Source organism: Herpailurus yagouaroundi, unplaced genomic scaffold, assembly GCF_014898765.1.
Source record: "Herpailurus yagouaroundi ecotype Mexico unplaced genomic scaffold, PumYag 210, whole genome shotgun sequence".
NCBI classification, from domain to species: domain Eukaryota; kingdom Metazoa; phylum Chordata; class Mammalia; order Carnivora; family Felidae; genus Herpailurus; species Herpailurus yagouaroundi.
In genome coordinates, this window is record NW_024412441.1 from 22180419 (window position 1) to 22208188 (window position 27770).

Consider the following 27770-nt stretch of genomic DNA (forward strand, 5'->3'; position numbering starts at 1 on the left):
TCTGGACTGGGGCCTGCTTCCCTGTTGCAGTGCCTGGGAAGGAGGGGAGCCAGTCCTGGGCTCATTCATGAGCTCGCAGGCGCAGTAAGAGAGAGTAGTCCCCTTCTTTGAGAGCTGTGCGAAGAAGGCATATAGCAGCTCCAAGGACAAAAGACCCTGCAGACGCCACCCAGCCAGAGGCCCTTTGTCCGTGGGGCAGAGTGGCATTACCTGGGGCCCAGGGCACGTGGAGCAGGATCCGTTAAGACATCAGGGTTTGAATCCCAGCCGAGCATCCTGGGAGGCACGGGAGACTGTGCAGCAGAACAGAACCGGCCGGCTCGTGCCCGTGGCACTGTGAGGACAGCCTGAACAGAGTGGTCTGGGACACCTGGTCTGGGGAGGGGAGGCTGGGGTGTTGCCGCTTTTCTCCCTACCACCAACGAGGTGGGGCTTTAGGCACCCGACAAGGGGCCCACAGTGGAGGCGGGACCTCCTACCTCTGGTAACTGCTTGTCTACCAGAGCTAGATTGACATTGACCAAACCAGACAGCCCCTCCTCCAGGCCACCAGTTCCAAGGTATCAGTCCAGCAGTTTTGCATTTTCTGATTTGATTCTTGGTCAATTCTTACTTTATACACACACACACACACACACACACACATTATATCATATCATATCATATCATATCATAAACATGTAATATAGTATTATAGAATATATATACATATATACATATATATACCTATATATATTTTTTTTTTCCTTCCTTTTCCTCCTCTTATTTCTTCCCTTTTCTAGTCTAGTTATTCTGGTTGTTGTTTTGTTTAAGCAGACATTTTTAATCTATTCTTTTTACACTGCTTCTGTATCTCCTTCTTCATTTTCCTCTCTCTCTCTCTCTCTCTCTCTCTCTCTCTGGATTAAGCCATATAGCTTCTCTGATTCTCTGCTTGGTCAATTTTTTTTCTTTTCTTTTGCCCTGCCCCTGTCCTTTCCTCTCTTTGTATGGGGTAAGGCTTCTCTACCACCCCACCTTCTTAAAAAACTGAGATCTCACAGTGGTCAGAGCGGCCAAAATTAACAACTCAGGGAACAACAAATGACGGTGAGGATGTAGAGAAATGGAAACGCTGTTGCACTGTTGGTGGGAATGCAAACTAGCGCAGCGCATTGTTCTCTGTATTTAAGAGTCTCCTATGGTTTGCCTCCCTCCCTCTCTGTTTAAAACTATTTCGTCCCCTTCTCTTCCCCCATGGTCTCCTGTTAAGTTCCTCAAGTTCCACATATGAATAAAATCATACGGAGTTAACCATGCTAATTATAAAGTCAATTAGGAAGAAAGAAACACGCACCACTTTCTTACAGCAGACACAAAGATAAACTCAAAATTGGTGAAAGACCTCAGTGTAAGACAGGAAGCCATCAACGTGCTCGGGGAGAAAGCAGGCAAAAACCTCTTTGACCTTGGCGGCAGCGACTTCTTACTCAACACGTCTCGGGAGGCCAGGGAAACAAAAGCAAAAATGAACTATTGGGACCTCATCAAAATGAAAAGCTTATTGGGTACTTATCGGGATGAACACTGGGTGTTGCTCATAGACTCAACTTCTGGGCATGTAAAGCAGAATGTACACGAGAGGGACAGAGGAAGGCCCATACAGGATAGTTCATCAACTGCAAGCCTGTTCAAATTCCATTCAGGTGATCAAATTCAGTATCGAGGTCTGCATTAGGATTCTGAAACTTCAGAAGGACTGCTTCTACTTCCACATGACTCAAATCCAGTTCAACTCAAAAGTTATTGAAGGGGCGCCTGGGTGGCCTAGTCGGTTGAGCATCCGACTTCGGCTCGGGTCATGATCTCGCGGTCTGTGCGTTCGAGCCCCGCGTCGGGCTCTGGGCTGACGGCTCAGAGCCTGGAGCCTGCTTCGGATTCTGTGTCTCCCTCTCTCTCTGCCCCTCCCCTGCTCATGTTCTGTCTGTCTGTCTCTCTCTCTCTCTCTCTCTGTCAAAAATAAATAAACATTAAAAAAAAATTCAAAAGTTATTGAATACCTGTCATAAACATCGCCTTATGTTGAACTTTCTCCTTCCAGGCTGGCCCCCAGCATTCCATCCTTTCCCCAGCCTCCGGGTCTCCTGCCTTTCTTCTCATCAGTGTGTTGCCCCCATAGGACACTGGGAGCCTGGAGTTCTACATGCCTTTCAGCTGCTTCCTATGACCTCTCCTGCAATAGGTCTGGAAAACAAACAGTCAGTCACATTCTCTTGGAATCCCACACAGATTTATGATTAGTGGCGGGTACATTTGAGGGCTCATTCCTGGCTATAATTGCTAATGCCCTCTTCTACCCTAACCGCAGGTAAACACTTGTTTTGCCTTCATCCCAAAGTGAACTTAGTCTGTGTTTTGTGTTCTCCTCCAGTTATGTGTAGAGGTGGTCGTGGGGCTCTGCTGCGCTCAGATGAATCAGCCTTATCTTTCTTAGAATATGAGACTCTTAGGGCACCTGGGTGGCTCAGTCAGTCGGGTGTCCAACTGTTGATTTCAGCTCAGGTCATGATCTCACGATTCTTGAGATCAAGCCCCACGTCAGGCTCAGCACTGCCAGCACAGAGCCTGCTTGGGATTCTCTCTCTCCTTCTCTCTCTCTGCCCCTCCCTGGCTCATTCTCTCCCTCACTCAAAATACATAAACTTAAGAAAAAAAAAAAAAGAATATGAGACTCTTAAGGGAAGCCAATATCAAGGCTTAACCAACATGCTTTCTAGGCAGAGCTCTTTCGGACCGTGTGGTCTCAGGATCCTTACAAAAGTGATTTTAGTTGTTCTATCAAAGGAATAGTGGTGCTCTTAATTATATGTTATATTTTGAAGCTTTCTATATTAATGAACAGGTACCGAAAACCTTGGTGATTTTAAACTTTAAATGTATTTCCTCTCTGTCAATAAATTATTGCTTTATGTAAAGAGCGTCTGAGAGATACTATTTTTTTCCTTTTCCAGAGTTAATAAGTTAGTCATAAGAAAGGCCTAAGTTTATGTCTTAAGGGTTACACTTTCAGAGGTTAGTGTTACAAGACGAAAAAAAAAAAAAAAACAACAAAGTTGAGAAATTGAGTGCTATATTCTTTACAGGAAATCCCTGTAAAGGAAACAGGCTTACTCATTCTTTGAACTAAACCTGACCACAAACCTTATCTAGTCGAGGAGGTGGGTCAGAGAAGAGTTTCAGATGTTTCATCTTCAGTACATTTCCTTCTACTGATACAGGTAGTTAATTTGATTTTTCTCTGTGTGATCACGGATTTGGCAAAGACGATGGTCATTTGCAAACTAATGAAAGTTTTCTTTTGTCCTCCAGGTATAACTCATTATTTCCAAGCATGTGTGAGCCAAATGGCTGTTGCATGCTCTCCATGTTCTCTGGCTAGGAAGAAATAATAGTAGAATCCTTTGAAAATGGATATTATTTACACGTTCTTCGGATGCAAAAGCCAGCAGTTACTGAAATAAAGACTTGAAGTTCCTTCCTCTTTTTTTCTGTCTTCAGCACAGAAAATAAGGTAAGAATTGGTACATTTTTTCCCACTAGATTTCCTAACCAGAAAACATAAGTTGAGAAAAGAACTTAAATAATTTTCAAAGTGAATTTCTCTCACAATTCCTTTTCACGAGATTTTTAAATAACAGATTGCCATCTAAGAAAATTGAGATCTTCCTATCTATGGAGTCTTCACTTTATAAAAACATGATGGTTATGAAATATACCTATGTACTATGATTTGAGCATTTTGTGGGACAGGTTCAGAGTAAAAGGACTCAAGATGTTTGTCAAATTCTAATCCCTATCTTGGCTTGATCATAAGATCATAAGGTCAAGTGAGTGAGAGCAGGCACTACACGCTGGATTTTCTGTAATTCCCAGCCAATCAGGTATAAAGCTAACATGGACCATGTGAAAATCATAATAACATTAATTGAATTCAACAGTTACTATTGTCCTAGACCATATCTCTCTGTGTACCTGTGTTCTCAGTGTAGAGTCACTGCTGATCCTGTGAGCAATTATAAAGTACTTTGTTTATCTTTGGCAGTAAGATTTTCCTTCCTAAAGCTCTGTTGACACTTACCTTCTCTAGCATTTTCCTCTCTTTCGCCTTATCTCATCAAAAACTTAGGCCAGCAAAAATTTTAGTTCATTGTCAACCAAAGATAATTGAAGGTGTAGCTTTGACCAATGGAGGCGGAAGAATCTTCAACTTCTAACAAAAGAATTGTGGCTCTCAAAAAGCAGGTATGAGATGTTTTGGAGAAGAGACACGTCAGATACTTGAAGATGCCCTGTTGGCCTCCTGTCTTCTTCTGTGACAGGATAGCATGTAGTGATGGGATAGTCAGAGGCTTTGAGACCTCTGAATCTGGAAATATTAATCTGGAATAATATTCTTCTAATACTTACCAGATGTGTGATTGTCATTAATATTGGGGACTTCTATTTCAAACAATGTGAGCTTTGGTGGTCCATCAGTAAAACGTGAAGGACAATCATCTTCCCATCTGTGACCAGAAAATAAATGCGAGCAATGCACTATATTCAGTGACACCTGTCCATGGTTTTAACTCCTATCAACAGAGACTCTACAGACTGTTTTAGATTAAGTTGTCCTTGCCCAATAAAGCATATACTATGCCTCTTGTGTGATTCCATATGATTCGTGAAAGTGTTTTGGTGATGGTGGAATGAGAATCATCACATAGATGTTAAATAGTCTTCAAAAGCAGACATTGACAAACAAGCCACACAGTGTGTTAACCCACATAAATGGGGTTTCCAGAATAGGCTTGTCTTTGTGTTGTTCAGTTGCCACCAGTGCTGACAACAGCTGTTATAACTCAGCCCGGACCCACCTCCCCAAGCTCTATTATTTCTTGAGCAGGGCTTCCTGAGGATGCTCCCTGGACTATAGTGATGGTCCTGACACTCGTTTATAAGGTAGATTCCAAAGTTCTCTTGGCGAATCTGATTTAATATGATTTGGAGAGTCCAGAAATCTGCATTTGTAATCAGTATTCCAGGTGACTCTTGAAATCAAGAAAATTTGAAAAATGATGTCCCAGAGAGAGCTGTAGCATGGAAAGAGCTCCAGGCAACCTGAAGTCCTAGACCAGCAGGTGAGTGCATCATGGAGAGAGCTTCTGTTGGCTCTGGTTGGGATAGAAATTTCTGAGGTCTGGAGACTGCTAGGTGTGGTAATTAATTTGCTATAGGCTTTGGATATTCAAACATGGAATCACAGAAATGTTAAGCTGAAATGATATTAGAAATCATGTTCTCATGGTTCCCTAGCCAAGGAGCTTAAAAACAATACACATTTCCTATCTTGGACCCCAGAAGTTCTGATTCGCTAGCTCTAAGGTGAAGGAACTACTGATACAGTCCAAATAATTCATTTTGCAGATAAGAAAACTGAAGTACAGAGAGAGGCTAAGTATATTAACTGGAGTCACACAGCAAGTTAATGGTCAAACGTAGATTGATGTGCATTTGTTCTGACTCCTCTCGAAGTATTCTGTATTTATCTGGATGACAGAACTGATCGTGATTTACACACAAAGCTTTGTCCAAGGATTTGAAGATAAGATTTCTGAAACAGGATCCCTGTTCTTAAGGAGCTCCCAGTCTAGTGGGAGAACACAGTATATGAAATAACAATTACAGTGTGGTGTGGATAACTTACCAACAAGGAGTTACTAAGGTCCTGTTGTTGGCCAGCCACTATTCCTGGAGAGAGCATGAAGCCTGGAAAAGACAGACTCAGTTCCCACTGGCATGGAGTTTTGATTCTAGTTGAGGGAGAACTTTTTTTTTTTAAGTTTATTTATTTTGAGAGAGAGAAAGGGAGAGAGCATGCATGAGCAGGGAAGAGGCAGAGAGAGAGAGAGAGAGAGAGAGAGAGACCCCAAGAAGGCTCTGTGCTGTCAGCCCAGAGCCCAACACGGGGCTCAAATACTGAACTGTGAGATCATGACCCAAGCCAAAGTCAAGAGTTGGACACTTAACCGATTGAGCCACCCAAGTGCCCCAGGGAAGAAATTTTTAAAACAACATATTTTGAGACGGTAACGTGAACTAAGACAAATATAAAATGAGTAATAAAAGATGGTTGCTGGCCAGTACAGTGGTGAGGAGGGAGGGATGAGCTTATTATGCCAATGGCCAGAGAGGGTCTCTCTGGAGAAGAAATTGAAGATAAGACATGAGAGAACCAAATCAAGTCCCACAGGGTTTTATAAATGGTGGCTGGGATGAATTCGGTGTCTCACATACAGTAGAGCTGGTGAAGTCTATAGCATGAAAAGGGCATGCTCAGGTTTGCTTTTTAGGAAGATGTCTCTAGAAGTTGGAGATGGAGAGATTATTCTATGAGGCAAAGGGAAGAAAGGCGAAGGGGAGGCCACATCTTAAAAGGCAGTTGCTGATCTTGCCTTTTTCCTCGACCACAGTCTTTAGAAAAAGAGCCACCAATGGGGATAAACAAAGCAGTGACTCTAGTCCTTGTGCCTGGCTCCCTTCAAGGTGCTCCACCGTCTCATGAAGACTCTTGCACCCTGAGCACACTCTCTTCTCAGCAGGTCAGTGACCAGGTGGAAACATCCTGTGCTCTGGTCCCCACCTGGGCAAACTGGTCTGAATGGACCTTACTGCTATGCATGGCCACGTGCCTCCCACCCAGTCCTGATTTCTCCATGGTTTGGGGGATTCTATCGCTTCCTAATTCCTCACTCTGACCTGCTAGCCTGCAAACTCATTCCCCTAAATGGCGTACACGCTCTGCCCTTGTCCACAAGCGCTCAAACACCACCTCTGGCTTCTCTGTGCATTGTGTGCAGCCTGTGGACTTCACGGCTTGTCCCCACCTCTCACATTCCTCCCACTACTTCTTTTTCTTGCCCTTCTCTCTGTCAACTCAGCCCCGGCCCCTGCCCAAGCTGATCTGATCTATTGGAGCCAAGGCCAGAGGACATTTCTCAGTCCATTTTGTGCCTACTCGGTAGCTTCTGACACTAACATCCCATCTTCCTTGCAGACTCTCTCTGTGCTTAGGATGAAGATGGTCTCTATGTTCTGTTTCTTCTCTTCCTTTTTTTGGCTTATTTCATTTCATCCTTAGCCCTGACCCACCCTTGCCAGGCCGGTGTTCTTTAGGGAAATCTGTCTGCCCTTTCCTGGCAGCTTACAGATGCTCCTGGCTTGAATGCTTCCCTATGCTGCTGACCCCCAGAAGCATTTTTTAAGTTTAATTGTTTATTTTGAGGGGGGAAGGGGAAGAAAGACAGAATCCCAAGCAGTTTCCACACAGTCAGGGAAGAGCCTGATGCGGGGCTTGAACTCACGAACCCTGAGATCTTGACCTGAGCCAAGGTGGGACGCTTAACCAACTTAGCCACCCAGGCACCCCACAGAAGCATTTCTGAGTCCTACCCAGCTGTCTTCACAATGCTCCAACTGGATCCCCAAAGACAGCTCAAGCTCACTATTTCTGTTAGGGAAACAGTAATTATTGACAAAAAATTATAGACATTAAAATCACTTTCTCCTCCTGCATCTGAAGATGTTGGAGATATGCCATGTGTTCGTGTGTGTGTGTGTGTGTGTGTGTGTGTGTGTTGGAAACTGGTTGAAATGAAGAATTTTATAAGATGAGGAAAGTCAAGCATTTATTTATGAGACAACATGGGAATATCTGGAAAGAAAGGTCCTGGGCAAGTTGGGGAGTGGAAGCAGTGGTTGCAGGAAGGACAGCAAGGCAGGGAGGGGTGAGGAGAGGAACTTGGTTGGCTGGTTAGAGGTTGAAAGAGAAAGAGATTGATTTTGTCAGCTTCCTAAAGAATATGGATATTGAGGGGAGACTTTTAAAGGGGCCAAGTGACATTTCATGTAACCTTTCTTTCCTTTCTCTTCCTTCCTTCCTTCCTCTCTCTCCCTCTTTCTTTCTTTCTTTCTTTCTTTCTTTCTTTCTTTCTTTCTTTCTTTTTCTGTCTGTCTTTTCTTCCTTCCCTTTTACTTTTTCTTTTCTGTCATCACTGTATTTATTTCTGTAATGCATTCTTCTGTATTGCTTATTTGCATGTTTATGTTGACAAAGACACTCTTCTCTTTCTTTTTTAACTGCATATTTATTTTACAGAGAGAGAGAGAGAAAGAGAGAGAAAGAAAGAGAGAAAAAACATGAGCAGGGGGAGGGCCAGAGAGAGACACAGGGAGACAGAATCTGAAGCAGGCTCTGCATTGTCAGCACAGAGCCCGACTTGGGACTCAAACTCGCTCATGAACTGTGAGATCATGACCTGAGCTCAAGTTGGATGCTTAACTTATTAAGTCACATGGGCATCCTGACAAAGGGTCTCTTCTTGACCAAACTTTAGTCAAGCTCCTCTGAGACCTCTTCTCCACTAGGCCTCCACCCTGGCCCCAGTCATATGTTTGGTCTACCCAGACCAGCCTTAGCAAAGAATCCTGCTAAATCATCCTTCTACACTTGATATCTGATCAAAGTCCTCTTTTCCCATCCTTGATATCTAAGCCCTTGATTCACCTTGAGCAAGAACTCCGTTAGATCCATTTAGTAAGAATCTCTCTACCCTTGATGTCTCTTTAGTAACTTTCCATCCCTTGACCCCCTCACCTTGCTCTTTGACTATAAATTCTCCCTTGTCCTTGCTGTATTCTGAGTTGAGCTTGATTTCTCTCCCCTATTGCAATAGTTTTGAATAAAAGTATTTCTTACTGTTTCAGTAAGTGTCAGTAAAATTTTTTTATTTACATTGTTCTCACAAAAACATGTTTTTGACGTGAAATAAAAGTGTCAATGAAATTTAAAAAATAAAACAAAGAATTCAAAATGAAAAAACAACAACAACATTGTTTTTCACATTGTGACAGGTCCTTGAGGACAGGGACTTTACTGTTTATTTTGTCCACCCCCTCTCCCAACTTTAAAGAGCCTAAGACTTTAGGCTCTTTGGGAGCCTAAAGTATGGGAGTGTCTTAGGGGGAATTCTTAGACAAAACTCAGGGATAAGTTTTCTTATACCTACCACCCCAAGAGTAACCCACAGAGTAATACAGAGTAATTTTTACATTAGTGACAATAGTTCAGGACTCTAAAAGGACAGATGAAAAGAGTCATATAAAAAAATTTACTTTTATTTTCTGCTCAAAACAACATTAAACAACAATCAAATATTACACTCACTATTCTGGTCTGAATGTGTTCTTCCCCAAATTCATATGTTGGCATTTTAACCTCTAAAGATGATATCACTAATAATGAGTATTAGGAGGTAGGGCCTTTGGAAGGTGCTTAGGTCATAAGGGTGGAGCCTTCATAAATAGGATTAGTGTTTTATTTTTTTTATTTAAAAAAAATTTTTTTTAACGTTTATTTATTTTTGAGACAGAGAGAGACAGAGCATGAACGGGGGAGGGGCAGAGAGAGAGGGAGACACAGAATCCGAAGCAGCTTCAGGCTCTGAGCCGTCAGCCCAGAGCCCGACGCGGGGCTCGAACTCACAGACCGCGAGATTGTGACCTGAGTTGAAGTCGGACGCTTAACCGACTGAGCCACCCAGGTGCCCCAGGATCAGTGTTTTATAAAAGAGACTCAAGAGAGATCACTAGCACCTTTTATCACCCGAGGACACCGTGAGAAGGCACTACGAACTAGGTAGAGGGCCTTCAGGATAATACGACCATGCTGGTGACCTGATCTTGGACTTCCCAGCCCCCAGAATTGTGAGCAATAGACTTCCATTGTTTATAAGCCACCCACTATGTGGTAATTTATTATAGCAGCCCATTGGACTAAGACCCACACCCAATATCCTTATCTCTCATCTCTTATAATTCATTTGAAAGTTGCAATGGCCACCCTATCAACAAGGGACTTAAAAGTGCCATGAACACAGGGCAGGGCTCTCATTCTGTCTCGACATGATCTGCTCCTTTACTTTTTCTATTTCAGAGGATTATTTTGTTCCCCACCCCACCTTTACTTTAACTCTTTTTTTATGTTTAGTACTGTTTTTTTTTTTTACTTTTAAATTAATTGTTTAAATAGAATTTATTGTCAAGTTAGCTAACATACAGTGTATACAAGTGTGCTCTAGCCTTCAGGAGTAGACTCCCATGATTCATCACTTACATACAACACCCAGTGCTCATCCCAACAAGTGCTGTCCTCAATGTCCATCACCCATTCCCCTCACCCCTTCAACCCCCCACCTTCACTTGTTAAAATTTATTTTTAACACTTATTTATGTTTGAGAGGAGAGAGACAGAGCAAGAGTGGGGGAGGGGCAGAGAGAGAGAGAGACACAGAATCTGAAACAGGCTCAAGGCTCCGAGCTGTCATCACAGAGCCTGATGCAGAGCTCGAACTCACAAGCCATGAGATCATGACCTGAGCCGAAGTCGGACTCTTGCCTGAGCCACCCAGATGCCCCAACCCCCACTTTCACTTTAAAGAGCCTAAGACAGTATGGGAATGTTTTAGGACAAATTTTTAGGCAAAGTTCAGGAGAAAGTCTCCTTATTCTAACAACCCCAAGGAGTAATACACAGAGTAAGACAATAATATTGATACCCAGTGACCATTTTTCCTTTCTTATTTGGGGAGAAGAGAGTCTATTCTCTAACAGCTGTTACAACTACTAATAAAAGCAAATAAAACAGACATGTGGACATTCTCAAATTTTATACATATGAGCTACAGTACAGGCTTCCTAACTGTGGAGAACCTGACATTTTCAATCAATTTAGGTCCCCTTTTCTGGAAAAGTTTCACTTAACTTTTTCCAAGATACTCATGGAAATATGCATGCTAGGTGATAACATGAAGAAGAAGAAGAAGAAGAAGAAGAAGAAGAAGAAGAAGAAGAAGAAAGAGAAGAAGAAGAAAGAGGAGGAGAAGAGGAGGAGGAGGATGAAGAGGAAGAAGAGGGAGGGGAAAAGGAAAGGGAAGGGGGAGGGGGAGGGACAGAAGGAGAATTCCATGAAGAAATGGCACCAAAAGAACACATGGTATAGTGCAGAGGTCCAAGTGGTTGCCATGAGTTTGAGACGCTGCTCTTCCTCCTTTAGATGTACAAGAAATGACACGTTCAACGAGCCTGCCACACACTATTGTGGGCACGGGAAGGCTCGCTTGGGTGTGACCTGCCCTTTCAAAGCTTCCTGTGTGACTTGCATTTTGATAACTGGTTCTGATTTCTCCTTTTCTCACCTCTTGACTTACAGAAATGAAGAGGGTTCTCAGGGAAGAGCTCTGAAACACAACGTACCACAGCCTGGCAAGGGAACAAATTCATTCAAGTGATGACAGGACCCAGGGAGAATGACGCTTTATTTGGGCTGGATATTTCTCTGGCTTGTCACAGGAGAGAGAACTAAAGGACTGAATATTTCAGGTAGGGATTTCACTTTTCATGTTAACACTGTGCGTCTTGTGGTCAAAGTATAAAGTGACAGATATTCTGATATATCAGCAACTTGACCTGTTAATACAGAGCATTTCCTTCTTATTGTTAAGACGGGTGCAGAGGGAGAGAAATGACTGGGGTGAACAGCTTTCAGCTTATACCATGCATCAGGGAGGAACCCAGTTACAATAGCTGGGTGTTCAGTGGGAGCAGCTGAAGACGAACGAGGGGTGGTTCAGCCTTCTCTAATAGGAAACTGCTATGGCTAGTGGCCCCTCAAGTTCATGAAGAGGGAGTTAGAACATGAACTTCTAAATGGAAACAGTGAAGAGGACAGACACACAAAAGACCTTAATCCCTTGTTAAATCCAGCACTGTTTGTAAATGTAAGTTAGAGTTTGATCTTTTCTTCCTTCAGTGTTGTTGAGATATAAGCGATATATAGCACTGCGTAAATTTAAGATATATAGCAAAATAACTTGACTTACATATATTGTGAAATGATTACCACAAGTTTAGTTAATACCCATGATCTCCTATAGCTACCAAAAAAAGAAAAATAAATTTCCTTGTTTTTCAGTTGTAATGAGGACTCCCAAAATCCATTTTCTCCCCCTTCTTCTTCTTCTTCTTCTTCTTCTTCTTCTTCTTCTTCTTCCTCGAGAGCATGTGAGTGAGGGAGAGGGGGAAGAGACAGAGAGAGAGAGAAGAGAAAGAGAGAGAGAGAGAGAGAGAGAGAGAGACATACACACAGAGAGAGAATACCAAGCAGACTCCACACGTAGCACAGAGCCCAACATGGGGCTTGATCCCACGATCCTGGGATCATGACCTGAACTGAATTCAAGAGTCAGACACTTAACCGACTGAGCCACCCAGGGGCCCCTCAGAATCCATTTTCTTAACAACCCTCAGATATATCATACAGAAGTGTTTACTGTGGTCACTGTATTCCCACCACTCATGTATCTTATAACTGGAAGCTTGTACCTTCTGACCACCGCATCTAATTCCCCGACTCCTCACCCCAGCCTCAGGTAACCACAAATCTGATCTCTTTTTTTATGAGCTTGGTTTTTGTTTTGTTTCTGTTGTTAGTCTCCACGTATAAGTGACATCATATGGTATTTGTCTCTCTGTCTGACTTCTTTCACTTAGCATAATGCCCTCAAGGTCCATCCATGTTGCTACAAATGGCAGGATTTCCTTCTTTTTTATGGCTGAATAATATCCTATTGTGTATGTGTGTGGGCACAACTTCTGTATCCATTCATTTGATGAACATTTAGGTTGTTTCCATATCTTGATGATCATGAATTATGCTGCTATGAACATAGGGGTGCAGAACATCTCAACAGAGCATTTCTATTTCCTTCAGATACATTTCCAATAAATGAAATTTCTGGGTCGTATCATTGTTCTATTTTTTACTTTTTGAGGAACCTCCGTACTGTTTTCCACAGTGGGTGTACCAATTTATAATCCCAACAGTGCACAAGGGTCCCATTTTCTCCGTCTCCTCACCAGCATTTATCTCTTGTCTTTTCGTTGATAAGCCATCCTCCCAGGTGTGAGATGATAGTTCACTGTGATAGTGATTGTTATGTCAAGACCATTCCCCTCATGATTAGCGATGTTGAACAGCCTTTCATGTACCTGTTGGCTAATTGTATATGTTCTTTGGAAAACGCTTATTCAGATTCATTGCCCATTTTTAAGTGGCTTATTTGGGTGTTTATTGTTTGTTTGTTTGTTTTTGTTGGTTTTGCTTTTGAGTTGTATGCATTCTTTATGCATTTTAGATGTTAATCAGATATATCTTATTAAACATAGTGTTTGCAAATATTTTTTCCACTTCATAGGCTGTCTTTTCATTTTTTTGATCATTTCTTTTGCTGTGCAGAAGCTTTTTAGTTTGATGTAGTTCTACTTGTTTATTTTTTATTCTGTTACTTTTGCTTTAGATGTCATATCCAAAAAGATCATTGCCAAGGGAGAGTTTCATCTTCTAATGAATCCCTTTGTTGTTTTGTTCCTTGTGGTTTTCAGATTGCATCACCAAAAAACTTCTTTGGGAATATTCTTCAGGGAGTGAGAAGTTTGTCTTATTTTGTGACTTAACAGAGTCACAGAAATCCCATTTTCACCACAGAAGTCAACTCTCACCAACCCAAGCCCCTGAAAACTTGCCCTGCAGTGGTAGTAAGGATCTATCTGATGTCCAGTGGTACTTTCAACCTCAAAATGGAAATCCATTAGGGGAAATAACTAACAACTATCATCACATCATCCAGGACAAGAGCATCCTACACTTTTCGACCACAGGAATGCATAATGTTGGGTCGTATATCTGTAGACCCAGGATTCGGTACGTCCCGCATGCAGTCTTATGAGAAAACGTTCCCAAATCTTATATTACCTGGATATAACCTCTACGTTCACAAGACCTTGTTAACTCTCCTAGGAGCCCTCAGGGTGAGGCCTGTTGTGTCAAGACCATCTTAGAAGTTAAGCCTAAGACCAATGTATCATGTGTACCAAATAACTTCGTATCACACGAGCAACAACTTCTTATTGGCAGCACTGCCTATATTAATTGCCCCAGCTTCCGCTGCCAAAGTGATGCCCAAAGTTCAGAGGTGACCTGGTACAAGGTAAGAGCGACTCCTCCAAAACCGATGTGAGAATATGGTTTTCACGGGAACATCTCCATAGGTACTTTATGGAAACGTGGGTTTGAGAACCTGAGGTCTAGAGCTTTGTGAATACGGACCTTGTGCCTACAGAGAAGGCCGGGGTCCCTAAAGTGGTCTTTCTCCTAGGTAGCCAGAGTCTGATATTATCATCGTAAGAACCGTCTTTTTGATCAGTGCCAGAAAAATTTCTAGAATACCAGTGTATTATACATGAGGTGAGACATAACCTTAGGGCCATCTGCCAATACAGAAGGCCAAGTGGGTTCATTTGTACTGTCTTTGGAAAGCAGTGGGCATTCCTCGGGGGAAGGGAGACCCCAACAAATGAATCCTGGAGGGTTTCTGAATGAAATCGCAGACTGGAACACTTTCCAAAGAGAGCATATCCGAGAGGGCAGTTACAGCAAACACAGGAGGCCGGGGTAACAAGTGTCTTGTGCAGGTGAGATGGGGGTGGGGGTGGGGAGCGCTGTGTGAGGATGAAGAGGGAGGAGGGGGAAGGAAGAGGCAAGTTTCCTAATCATTTCGGGTTATGAACCACATGTGAGTAAGCTTCATAACAAAAACACTTCACATTATCATTACATCTTACAGTTTTTCCAAGTGCTAACAGATATATAAATGCTGCATAGGTGTCTCCTTCTTGTTGGAAGTCCAATGCTTTGCCTTCAAACATCCTGCAAAGCTTTAAATTAGACTTCAAAATACATCTGTTAGTATAAAAATGTCGTTTTAAATCGCCAGTGATCAGTCAAGAAAGTGGTTCATGTTTACCTGGTGGCTCTATGCGTTCCAAGGCTCAGCAGTCAGGGTCATGGCGGCACAGGTACCATGGTGTGGAAGACATTTCATCACTTGATTCTCCGGCGACTTGGTGACGATGGGTAGACAGGTGTTATCGTGTCCACTGGGGAAATAAGTACACAAGGAAGAAAAGTGGTGTGCTCTAGGTCTCACATTTGTATTTTGAAGGGACAATGAAAATATGCCGGCCTCAGGAAAATCATAATTTTAAGAAACACCTTAATTTCATCATCTCTAAAATGAGGTTAGCCAGGAGAGACCATGGTTCTGCTTATTCTTTTCGGTTCTCTTCAGAATAAAACTCCCCGTGGTTCAAAAGTATTTGCGATCCAGGAAGACAAATCTGACTATGGCAAGGTGGGCTTGTTCCTAGGCCAGTAAAGAAGGCTTACCCCTAGTTATTTCAGATGAAATTGCATTTGAATTTTCAATGATTAGTATCCCTGAAATGAAAGCTATTTTCACTTTCAGGTAAACATAAGCCACGCAGTAGTTGCTAGCTTTCTGCATATATTGTACTTGTAAACTAAGCCCGAAAGGCATATGGCATTCCCAGAAAGAAGCTTCATTTCCCTTCTCCCGGATCTTGACAGCAAATTTCAGGGTGTGTTCGGTGGTGAATAGGCATCCGCCAAAAAGTGGGCCAGCAATGGCGCTCCTTAAAATTGTACTTTCTGATGCAAATTTGGGTAGGTTATCATTCAAGTCATGTTTCCTAATTGCACGCGTGCGCGCACGTTACGTATGCACATACGCACACACGTACCTACACTGGCACGCGCACACACACGCAGTAACCTGGAAAGTCACAGACCTCACAGAAGGAGTGTATCACTAGAACTGGTGACATTAGGCAGCAAATAATACACAATGCTCCTTTTCTTCATGCTAAGCCCCAGGTGCTCATGTGGTGGGCAGGTCATACTTAAGCCATCTCAGAATAGATGACAGATGCTAAACACTGGCTGAGCAGAGGAGAACATGGCGTTATTGAATTCTGACGAAACTCCTGATCAGGGATGCACCTGCCAGATGCATATCCAACAGGGTGGAGGCTCTAGGAGCTTTCAAAATATGTTTAATAGACACATCAAAAAATTTAGGCTTGGAGATTCCTCACTGAAATATTAAGTGACCAAGAAGTCAAGATTAAAGTGAATTATCTGGTATTTATTCAAAGAACATTTCCTCTGCATTTTGCTAATTTCTAAAAATATGATAAAAAATGGCCTCAACAGACTTTATCTGAAATAAATGACAATGACATTGAACGAGAAGGCATTTTTTGCTCTCCAGCTATGGAAATCTGTGACGTGGGAGAAATTATATAACAGGGCGTTGGGAGAGGTCCTTCTGCACTGGCACCGAGATACAGGTGTCAGTGACACCACTGGGGGCCTCTTGTCAGTTAGAGTTGTGCCCTGAGTACCCTTTCCATTGGTGGTTTAAGACAATCTCCCTCATATGCCACATTCACTCGCCACAATGATGACGTGGCTGCTGCGTCGTCTCTGGCCGGGCATTTAATGGAATGTGCGCACGCAGACCGGCCACTTCTCCTTCCCATTTCCTTTTGGGCTAGTTTTCTTGTAGTCATTCTGAGAACTGGTGAGTATTTGAGACTGGCTGAACTCAAGATCGATGGGATTCCCAATAGGTAAGAAGTAAAGATCATTTCGATTTGATTTTTGGAAAGTATTTTCAAGGTCGCTACAGTGGCCCCTTTTGTTGTTCTCGCTATGGTATTTCAGAATGCTCAAAATCCTGCACAACTTCCTAACATCTGTTCAGTGCTATAACCCCCATGTGGCCTAACCCATAGTGAAAACAGAGGCTACTTTCTTCCTTATTTTGAATAGCGTATCAGTGTGGTCTGGATGGCATTAGCCTTGGGACAGCTCCATTATGTGGTTGATTCATTCTTAGTTGGTAGGTAAGCAGTTTTTTGTGTTTTTTTTTTGTTGTTATTGCTGTCGTTGTTTTCTCAGAAGCACTGCGATCAGGCCAATGCAATTTTGTGCTGGGTGGAATTTGTAACTCGTCTTCATGACTTCACATTTATTGCTGTTAAATTCAAATTTGTTGGTTTTAGCAGCATATCAAGAGGATGGAATTCTGAGTTTGAAATCCACCATACTAGCCATCACTCCCAGATTTGCGTGACTTGTAGATGAGAGGCAGGCATGACAGGTCTTAGCAAAAATACTGAAAAGACTGGCACTGAACAGCCCGTCGACTCAGCTATTGACTCTAGCACGATCCTTTTAGTTATACGTGGTCCCTTAATCCACAACTTGGGAGGTATTACTACTCAACTAACTGAAAAAAGGCACCTAAATGTTGACTCATCCAGCCCATGTGTATACATTTTATTTAACAAAGACACCGTCAAAGTATTTTCCAAATGAGTCAGTCACTACAGTGGAGACAGAACCTCTACTGTAGTCCTGTATTCCTCTGAGGCTCTGGTCTATTCATTCTATCGTGGAAGGAAATGATCAGACAGCATGCCATGGCCTGAATGTTGACAGTGAGTGCGAGCTGGCTGTTAACCAGCGTTTCCTTTTTAAGGGTTCATAGGCATCTGTTCAAATAACCCATTCAAGATTTTGGCTAGAGATTAGTATCTAACTCATCAGTCTATACTGTTCATAATGTACCCTTTTCCAATTAAGAGGTAAGCACTAGTACAAAATTTATGTCTGAGTAGAATGTTATCAGTTGATGACTGGGGCAAGAGACCAGAAAGCTGCAAGAACAGGCACATGGGCAATGGAAAACAGAAACACGAGGGGCACATTCTGTGAATGGTGAGTGGCTCAGCATGGTGGGAGCGGAGAGTTCCCGAGAGGTGTAGTTAGGGTTAGAGCTGGAAACAGAGGCTGTAGGTTGGTTATGTGGTATGGTTATTTGGGGGGGTTCCTGTTGGTGTGATTGAACTTTGTAAGGGTGAATCCTGATCTAGGGAACTAGCAGTGGGAACAGAAAGAAGGTGGTGGGTGCCAGTGATATCTTCAGAATTAAATACAAGATTAAATATTTAGGGAAACGTGAAAGAGATGACTCATATGTTGGGTCTTTCTGGCTCAAATATACTCACAGCATTTAGGAAGTTGACCAAATAGAAGTAAATTCAATGAGGGGTGAGAAGGGGTCACAGACACAGATCTGGACATAATGAATCCTTAAAACAGATGTGAAAACGTCAAGTCCATCAGGGAGGATAGGGCTGAAGATGTACATGCCGAGAGTCCTCCCAGACTAGGTAGTGAAAGCCCCAGTAGGAGCTCGACTGTGTCACCCAACTCCAGGCAGCACCATATGCATAGTACTCCCTGGAGTGGCTGCACTACCCAGTAGTATTGGAGCTTGGTGATATTAGAGGGTAATATTACAAGAACAGTCCTACTAGAATACATTTCCTTTGTTTTTCTGGCTTCACACATACCTTTAAAAGTTCTATTTTCATGTGTTCCTCTTTTCTGCATGCCTCAGTTCTGTCTCGGACTTACTGACCCAATTCATACAGGTTCACGCTGGAGATGCTCCTCCTTCCATATTTTGTTCAAGACTGTTCACGGCTGAGCAAAACAGGCCTATTAGCACACCTCTTTTCTGTTGGAATCATTTGTGATCGTCTTACCAGAATGGGTCTCCCATCATTCTTGACACAAATTGCCTCTCCCTTATCTGTTTTCTTTGATGTTTCCTTTTAGTTCCATCTTATTAAGTTTTTTTTAAGTTTATTTATTTATTTTGAGAGAGAGAAGAGTACATGTGAGGGAGGGACAGAGAGAGAGAGAGAGAGAGAGAGAGAGAGAGAGAATCCCAAGCAGCCTCCGCACTGACATCACGGAGCCCAGTGCGGGGCTCGAACTCACAAACCATGAGATCATGACCTGAGCCGAAATCAAGAGTCGGACGCTTAACTGACTGAGCCACCCAGGCGCCCCATTTGTTAAGCCTTAATAATACATATGAAGCCATACTTTTCTTTTTATGGAAAAAAAAAATCAGGTTGACTTTGTTTTGACCCATCCTCCCTGCAGCTTAGCTGAGGTCTTGGTCACGACTGCATCTTCTCCCCATTACTTTCTCATGGGACTCATGAAATACCTCCACTCCAATTTCTGCTCTTTGTAAGTATGTTGTCTAGGGTTTTAGCTCTGAATTTTACCCCATGCTCTGAAAAGGGGTTCTTGACCCCTGAGATCAGCTGATAGATATTTAACCTTATCTACCCCATTTCTTCGCTTCCTTTTACTTCCTGCAGCCTGCAACTGCCCCTCTCTGATCAGTTCTGACCCCGCACCTTGGTCTCCCTGCCAGTCTACTGGAAGTTCCTTCTTGGGCCACAGGAACCACACCAGAGACTTGGAGTGGGGAAACCCTGCTCCTACCAGTCAGCAGGGAAACCGAAGGGAAACTCCTCAATGAGAACATGAAACTCAGAGTCAGAAAAATTCAGATTGACCCTCAGCCCTCTCACTCGCTAGCTCTGTGATAGAACAACACACAAACGCCAGAGCCTCAGTTTCCTCCCAAAGCCTGTGCAACCCAAGTCAGAGAGTCCTTGGAATGAGTCATATGAGATAATACACGAGAAAGAATTTTATAATCTGTATAGATACTAGGTGATTTCGCTGTGTATGTCTTTGCTTTGGACTGTGTGGTAAGACACACACTCCAGGTGCTATTTGCTGGAGATTGGAAGGCCATGGGCTACATGGAGGTTAGGGGCTACAGAATTATTGGCAAAGGGATACTCAGCCATTCAACAAAGATTTTTTGAGCCCCTACTAGGTCCTAGCCCCTACTGATAACTTACATGATTCTCACGCTTCAAAACGTTTCAATTATATATACTTTATTCACGCATCATTTACAAAGAGCTTACGATTCCTGGCCTGCTTGCCATATAGTAGAGACACAAAGACCAAATCCGTCTACATGCATCAGCCTCTTCACCTTGGCCCTATTTCTTACATATATTCTCCGTTTCAAATATTTCTGAGAAGGCACTTAGCTTAATGGAGTGATTCCTACATACTCCTTAAGGTCTGATTGGCCTGGAGGGAGTAGCCCTGCTTCCTGTGAGTTGAGGCAAGGTCGCCCAAATGCATCACACTCTGGCTTATTGCTTGGGACCTGCCTTCTTAGACTGAGTGCTCTCTGCAAGGAGGGATCTGTGTTTATTCATGCCAGTGTGTGCAGGAGCAGTTATGTGTCTTGGCACAAAGGCTGGTCTTCACAACTTCGGAGAAGGAGGTAACTATACACATCGTTATGATCAGAGGGCTATGCGCGATCATGGAGGTCTGGGAGCACGAAGGGACTGGTTCTGCTCAGGGAGTGTGTGATCACCCTCTTCTCTCTGTGAGAATCATCCTTTTGAGTTGGAGTTAAAGACTGAGCTGCAGCCTACCCAGGGGGAGAGAGTGCTGGGAGAGACTTACAAACGGGTGGCTGATGAAGGAATATGGTTATTTCGGGAATGGCAAGTGAGTGGAGGGGCAGTAGCAGGAAAGGAGACCAGGACGGAATGGCAACTGCAGCCGGGGGAGAACTCCAGACCTTAGAAGAGCATCCCTGAAGGATATGCTGAGTAAAGGAGAGAAATGTTCATAATTGCATTTTAGTTCTCACGTGACTTTGGGTCCGCCATGAGTTCATTGTGTCTCATTCACTAGTCATTCCTTGTCATATGTCTGTACACCTGTTTAGTTATTTACTTAATATTTTAAATTTACACTTTACCTTAAAAAAATAAATTTAACCTTTTTTAGAGTGAAATGTACTTATTATGTTTTTGAGAGAGAGAGGGCGGAAGTGAGAGAGGGGCAGAGAAAGAGAGAGGTGGGGCTCACCTAAAGCAGGGCTCGTGCTCACCAGATGTGGGGCTCGAACCCATGAACCGTGAGATCATGACCTGAGTCAAAGTCAGATTCTTAACCAACTAAGCCACCCAGGTGCCCCAAGTGAAATTTATTTAAACAGGAAGTTTTATATTAGCCCCTCCCCGCCACAAAACTATGTCAATTTCTATAACCATAAATATACATGTTTTCAAAAAATTCATTGAGGTGTCAGTTATTTAGAGTACTATGAGTTTTCTAGAATATTCTCAGGGTCCTGAGTTATGCATATTTTGGGAAATACTAGGCCACATAACTTTTGGAAGATTAGTCAGATTTGGTGCCTTGATCTTAAAAGATAATGTAATTGTATGTGAAAATGCCTCTCATTAACAAATAAGACTCTTACCAATACAGTTTTTGAACAGAAGCCCTTCATACTTGGGTGATGCCCTTATTTATGAAGTTTTTCTGTAAGTTTGACTAATATTACTAACAATTCTCTGGTTAGAGAAAGTTATTCACTTTTTTGTCCCTTGCATTAGAATGGAAAACTACTCTCTGAAGAAAGGAGCAACTCAATCCTAGTGGATGAAGTTTATGACCACGACCAGGGCATATATGTATGTGATTACACTGATTCAGATAACACAAGTTCATGGACAGTCAGAGCTGTTGTCCAAGTGACAACCATCGGTAAGTGAGATTTTTCATTTCAAGATTTGGGATTTGAATCCCTATTACCCAATTAAAGCTATCTTCCTTCAGTTTAGTAATGGTTTCCTTTTTGGGAAAGAAAAAAGATAATGATATACTGGTAGTCACGTGAAGCCTTAAATGTGGGAAAACATTAATTTCCCCATAAATCTAGATTCTGTCCCCCAAGGAAGGCCTCATTCTGGATCATATTCATGTTGTCACAAGTTGGGTTTTCCATGCACTGATGAATCCTGCTAAGTTTTTGTAATAATTAAAAAAAATGATTTTAAATATTTCACACACAGAAGTGGCACCATGAACCTATCAGCTTTAACACATATTACTGTTTCTCTGCACACTTAGAATCTTGCTTTTCCTTTAAAGAAATGAGACATTGCAGAGACAGATTGAGGCCTATGCTCTTACCCCTTCCTGCTCCTTCTCTTCCCAGCTGTAGTCCAATCATGTACCCTATATGCTTTCCATTTATGTCTTTATGCTTTTCGACAAAAGTATATATCCATTAATAAAATAGAATACTGGGGCGCCTGGGTGGCTCAGTGGGTTAAGCATCCAACTCTTGGTTTTGGCTCAGGTCTTGATCTCCTGGTTTCGTGGGTTTAAGCCCTGCATCGGGCTCTGTGCTGACAGCATGGAGCCTGTTTGGGATTCTCTCTCTCTCTCTCTCTCTCTCTCCCCCCCCCCCCCTTGTCCCTCCCCTACTCATGCTGTCTGTGTCTCTCTCAAATAAATAAATAAACTTAAAAAAATAAAATAGAATATCGTTTTATATTACAAAATGTGTTTTGTGTTAAAAACACACGGTACTGTTCTATCATTTTGCCAGTTTATACCCCCCTTAGTGAAGAACAGATTCTCGTTATTACCAAATAATGTTTGATGTTTACAGACTTTTTGACTGGTGTCAAGTCGGACCTCTTTCTCTCTCCCCCTTTTTAAATCCCAATTTACATGTCTCTGAGTACTAATGAAGTTTAATACCTTGTTATATGTTTGGTGGTCTGTTGGGTTTGTTCTTTTGTGCTCTATTTCGGCCCAGTCTTTTCACTGAGCCATTCTTCCCAGATTTATAAGTATCCACATGAATAAATTATACGACGTCATTAATTTAAACATGGTTCTTGTCAAAACACAACAGGGTCAGTCATCCATGCTTTGTATTAAAGAGCTACAGAATGGTTGACCTAGCTCTTAGTAAACATATCGATTATTTTTACCTCTTCTTCTTTTAGTGTAGGATACAAATTATGTTAAACACCTTGAGGCCAAGGTAACCACTTCTGCCTACTTTCCTGGACTTCAGCAATGAACATTTACATTAGACTCTTCTTTCGAGGAGAAGTTAGAACACAAGCACCCCACTTGCGCCACTAGCCCCCTCCAAGGGATGTGTGATTCCTCTTCCCTCGGACATGCCACTCAGCCCATCAAGTTTTCAGGGGCTGAGTCTGCTTTTCTCCCTCGCCCGAGGGATTCCCCGCAACATCGATTGCGTCTCTTTCGACCAAGCCTTCTCTGTCATCATTCCTGTCTTCCTCACTCATTCACTTTTTCACATATTCATTTTCACACAAATATTTGTGGGACATCTAATAGGTATCAGGCATTGGGCTTGGTGCTCAGGCTGTAAGAATGAATACCTGGACACATTGTCTGTGATCACCCGGAACTTCCCACTTTGTGGGCACACAGGCTGTCGCTAGACAGTATTATGAGTGGGGAGAAAGGGAAGCAGTGGGGCATACGAGAGGCCCACTAAGCCCAAACCTGGGCATACCACGCTCGAGCAAGAACAGACGGGTGAGGACCAACCAGCCCAAGGAAGGTGGGAAAATGCCGTTGCGGGCAGAGAGCTGCAGTGGGGATGGACAGATGTGGACAGACTCAGAGACTACGGAGAGGGTACAGCTGAAAGGACTTGGAAATTGGGAGTGAGGAAGAGGAAAAAGGAGGGATCCAGGATGAGAGAGAGTTGGGTTTTAGGTTGGGCAACTAGGTGGATTTTCTGTTGGACACTGATGGAGGATGGCCTTGCACGGCATACATAAGAACTTACACAGCAGGTCTGATGCACATTCTTGGAAGATATCTCTGATTGCTCACTGCACAGACTTAGCAAAGGAGGTGAGAAGCAGCTTTGTTTGTGCATCCACAGAACTTGATGATGGATTTAACGCGTGAAGAGGGAAACCAAGGATGTTTTTGTTTTCTGGCCTGGATAAGATGGTAAATGGCGACACCATTTCATGAAACAGGAAAGGCTGCAAGAGAAGAGGGTCTAAGGAAGAAATTACACATTGCGTCCGAAAGGACTTTCGGTGATCCAAATCACAATGACAAGGAGGAATTTGGACAAACCAGTCCGGAGATGATAGGGCCAGAGGTGTAAATGCGAGGGTGGTCAACATGATAGCTAAAGCGAAAAGACTGGGGGTGCCTGGGTGGCTCGGTCGGTTAAGCATCCGAGTTCAGCTCAGGTCATGATCTCACAGTCCGTGAGTTCGAGCCCCACGTGGGGCTCTGTGCTGACAGCTCAGAGCCTGGAGCCTGCTTCAGATTCTGTGTCTCCCTCTCTCTCTGCTCCTCCCCTGCTCATGCTCTGTCTCTCTGTGTCTCAAAAATAAATAAAAACATAAATAACTAAAGCAAAAAAAAAAAAGAAAACTGAATGAGCTCATCTGGGGAGTGAGTATAGAGAGAAGAAGGCCTGGAACTGAGGACTGTAGCATTGCAACACTTGGAGAGGTTGGGAGAAGGGAAGGGATCCCCAAAGGGGGTGGAGCAGGGGTGTGAGAACAAAAGGAAACTGTCCCAGGGCATGGTGGCTAAAGTATCTCCGGGCAGAGGGAGTAACGCTCTGCCTCAGGGGTGAGGTCTGAGAACTCATCGCTGGGTTTGGGAAGGGCAACAGAGGTCATTATTTACATAAGTTAGTGAGTACCAGTGGGAGAGTGGGGATAGGAGCTGTAAAGGAAGTGAAACTGATGATGGAGGAGAGAGATCATTTAGAGGTTCAAGATCTTTAGTAGGGAACAGTTCTAGAGAATGAACAGTACCACCCAGAGACAGTAGATAGAACAAAAGACCACTAGCAGAGAACGAGGGAGAGGACTGATGTTCACGAGAAGCCCAGAGGAAGAAGAGCCCCCAAACACACAGGGAAGTGAGCAGAGAGGCAGAAGGTAAACAGGAAAGTAGGGAAGCAGGGAACGAAAAACGAGAGGATTCTAAGAGGCCATGCCCAACAGTGTCCGAAGCTGCTGAGAAATAAAGCAGAAGAAAAACTCAGTTGTGTCCAGTGGATTTAGGGGCAAGGACGTCACTGGGGACTTTAGCTGAAGCAGTTTCCGTGGAGTGATGGGGGCAGGAATTGAACTCCATGGGAAGCGAGAGAATGGAGGAGATGAGCACATATCGCTCCTTCAAGAATTTGGCTTGCAAGGAAGGAGCATGAATGTGGCAAGGACATAAGGTGTAGGGAATGTTCTCTCTTTTAAAATGAAGAGACTGAGCATGGATAAATGCCAATGGGCAGAAACCCAGAGAAAGAGAGAGAGAGAGAGAGAGAGAGAGAGAGAGAGAGAGAGAGAAATATACAGGGAAGATAATGGAGTCATTGAAGGAAGGAGGACCCCGAGAAGTAAGAGGACAATGTCCAGAGCAGAGGTGATGAATTTTCCTTGAACAGGAGATGGGCCATATTCAGGAGGAAGTATGACCACAGAGCCCTATTTGACAGTTTGTGGCCGGATACTCAGGCATAAATGAGTAATGGAGGGTCGGACTCACTTTTATCTTGAAATAAACCATGAACTTAAGGATGGAGGAGTGGCCTCCGGTCTGGCTGATGTGGGCATTTTCTCAAGTGCATTCTTCTTCCGGACTGCTCAGCCAGATGGTACCAAAAAGCAATGTTGTAGAAGACAGGAATGGGGGCTCAGGTCTGTAGCAGTTGAGCAGGGCTGGTGTGGAAGAAAACGCACCGGGTGGACAAGGATTTATCAGGGACTAATGTTTCACTAGCACCTGCAACCTGATGTCACGCTCAGCTTTGGAGGCTTGCTTTTCATGTGGAAACCTGAGTTCCTACTAACTTTGTAGACAATGCACCAAAATCGAAGAGGGAGCGCCAAAGCATTTAGATCAAAGTGCTACTTTGCACGCACATCTTCAGCAAGCAGGCCTTCCGATTTCCCAATGCAAATAATAATCACTATTTTCATCTTTTAGTGAAAGACACTATTTTCAAGCCAGATATTCTGGACCCCATCAAGGACACACTGGAAGTAGAACTTGGTAAGGTGGGTTGTATTATCACCAATGAATGACATTGTGCTTCTGGGAGCAGGTCTAAGCGTCGTATTAAGGAAAAAAGTATTGGGATTTTAAGTCAAACAGAATTCCGTGTGAATCTTGACTCAGCCACTAGCTAGTTTGTTGACCTTAGAGAGTTATTTAATCTTTCTAAGCCTCAGGTTTTAAATCTGTAAATAGACAAAGGAAAACTGACCTCATCTGGTTTCAGTGAGAAATGTAGGATAATGTATGTTAGGTGGCTAGTGAACTGGTCATGTTCAATAGATTTTAGATTTCTCCTTACTCATCCCAGAAACAGGTGGTTACGTATATTAGGTCCATTGATTAAATCTGTAAACATAACCGATTTACCACCTTGAAGAGCATTAACCTTTAAAAACATGGTGTTCGGTGTGGGCTTTAAGATACCTATGGAGGAACACTACATCTCCTGCCCAAGTAATTTGTACTCCCGAGTGGTGTCTTTTTTGTGTAGAGGGGCAAAGTGACCTTTCTCTGGTCCCCTTTTATTTTATCCACTTCAGTAACATCTACATTTTCCCCACACAGCCAAATAAGAACTTCTCTATTTAAAACCAAGTGCTGGTTGTTCCAAGAAAATAAGTGGTTCTTTTAAATGCTAACACATCTATACTTATAGAAATAAAAGTCAACATAGATACTATGATAAGAGACCACTAGGTGGCGGTATCAGGGTATAGCATTAGCAATACCCACAGCATCGCAAGAATGTAAGGAAGGAGGAAAGAAAAAAACATTAATAATTCAAAAATAGCCAAGTTACCTACAGCTTCAATGAATTTGAAAACCCTAAAGGGCGGGGGAGGGGGGGACATTATTAAGGTGCGAAGATGATTTTTAATGGAGTCCTTAACCATTTCATGGTGAAAATATTGAATTTGAGGCAGAGTGTATCTGGAGACCCCTTGTAGAAAAAGCGGGTAGGAAGAGGGTAGTGTCATCACATGCATGCCCACCCATAGTGCATTGTTCAAGAAACTGCTGAATATCTAAATAGTTCCTTCTTTAAACTACATTATAGTAACCTCACGATTTTAAGTTAATATGCAAATGTTGGTTAGTAGTAAAATGTTCTTTATTGACACATTATGTACTCAATAGCAGCATTAGAAGACCAGGCTGGTCACTGAGAGGACTCCTCATTTTCCTGGTGTCTGCCCTCAAACCACATCAGAATTCTTAGCGCTGTGACCAAAGAGTCACAAGTCTGAGATGTAAGTGTTGCTCAATGGAGAGAAACATACCTGGTCTTATTTGCTTGTGAATGAGAGACCGGTAGATGTTTGGTTATTTCTGGCACGCCTATTTATCCTGCAAACGTGATTGCAGCAGTGAACAGTGTTCGGATGGCGTCTTCCTCCTGCACAGGACCAAGTGTCCTCACGGACTTCCTTCCTATTTTGTGTGTCTCTCTCATTTTCAGGAAAGCCTTTAACTCTTAACTGCACGGCACGATTTGGCTACCAACGAGATTTTAAACCTGTAATGAAATGGTACATTAAAGATTCTGACCAGGAGTGGGAAGTTCCAACACCTGAGCAGAAAAGGTAAGAAGGAAATTAGACCATATTCTTCGCAACCTACACTGAACACTTTTTAAAACACCTTTGGAAACCTCTAAAATGGACTCCCCGAGATGAACAAGCGCGCAGTTGATGGTGGCCAGTGGCGCCAACTAGTGGTGAATAGAAAAGGACAGAAATGCAAAGTGCAGGATCCTTTTCAACCCTGAGATCAGAAGCAGTTTCTTAATAGGGCCATAAAATGAAATATTTAAGCTGTTTGAAAGCTCAGGGTTTTTAAAAAATGTTTATTTATTTATCTTGAGGGGGGAGGGAGGTAGGGGCAGAGAGAGAGAGGGAGAGAGAATTCCAAGTGTGCTCCACAC

At 43.0% G+C, this 27770-nt stretch overlaps 1 protein-coding gene across 1 annotated transcript in view; it reads left to right on the forward strand.

Annotated features, from left to right (window-relative positions):
• The first annotated feature begins 3358 nt into the window (after positions 1-3358).
• The window catches only part of IL18RAP (interleukin 18 receptor accessory protein), a 33126-nt gene continuing 8714 nt past the window's right edge, over positions 3359-27770 (forward strand). Inside the window, 8 exon segments of the mRNA XM_040454112.1 lie at positions 3359-3550; positions 5064-5159; positions 11288-11457; positions 13519-13837; positions 13934-14123; positions 21370-21520; positions 25775-25840; positions 27306-27429. Coding sequence (XP_040310046.1) covers positions 11385-11457; positions 13519-13837; positions 13934-14123; positions 21370-21520; positions 25775-25840; positions 27306-27429 — 923 coding nt within the window. The 5' untranslated portion in view covers positions 3359-3550; positions 5064-5159; positions 11288-11384.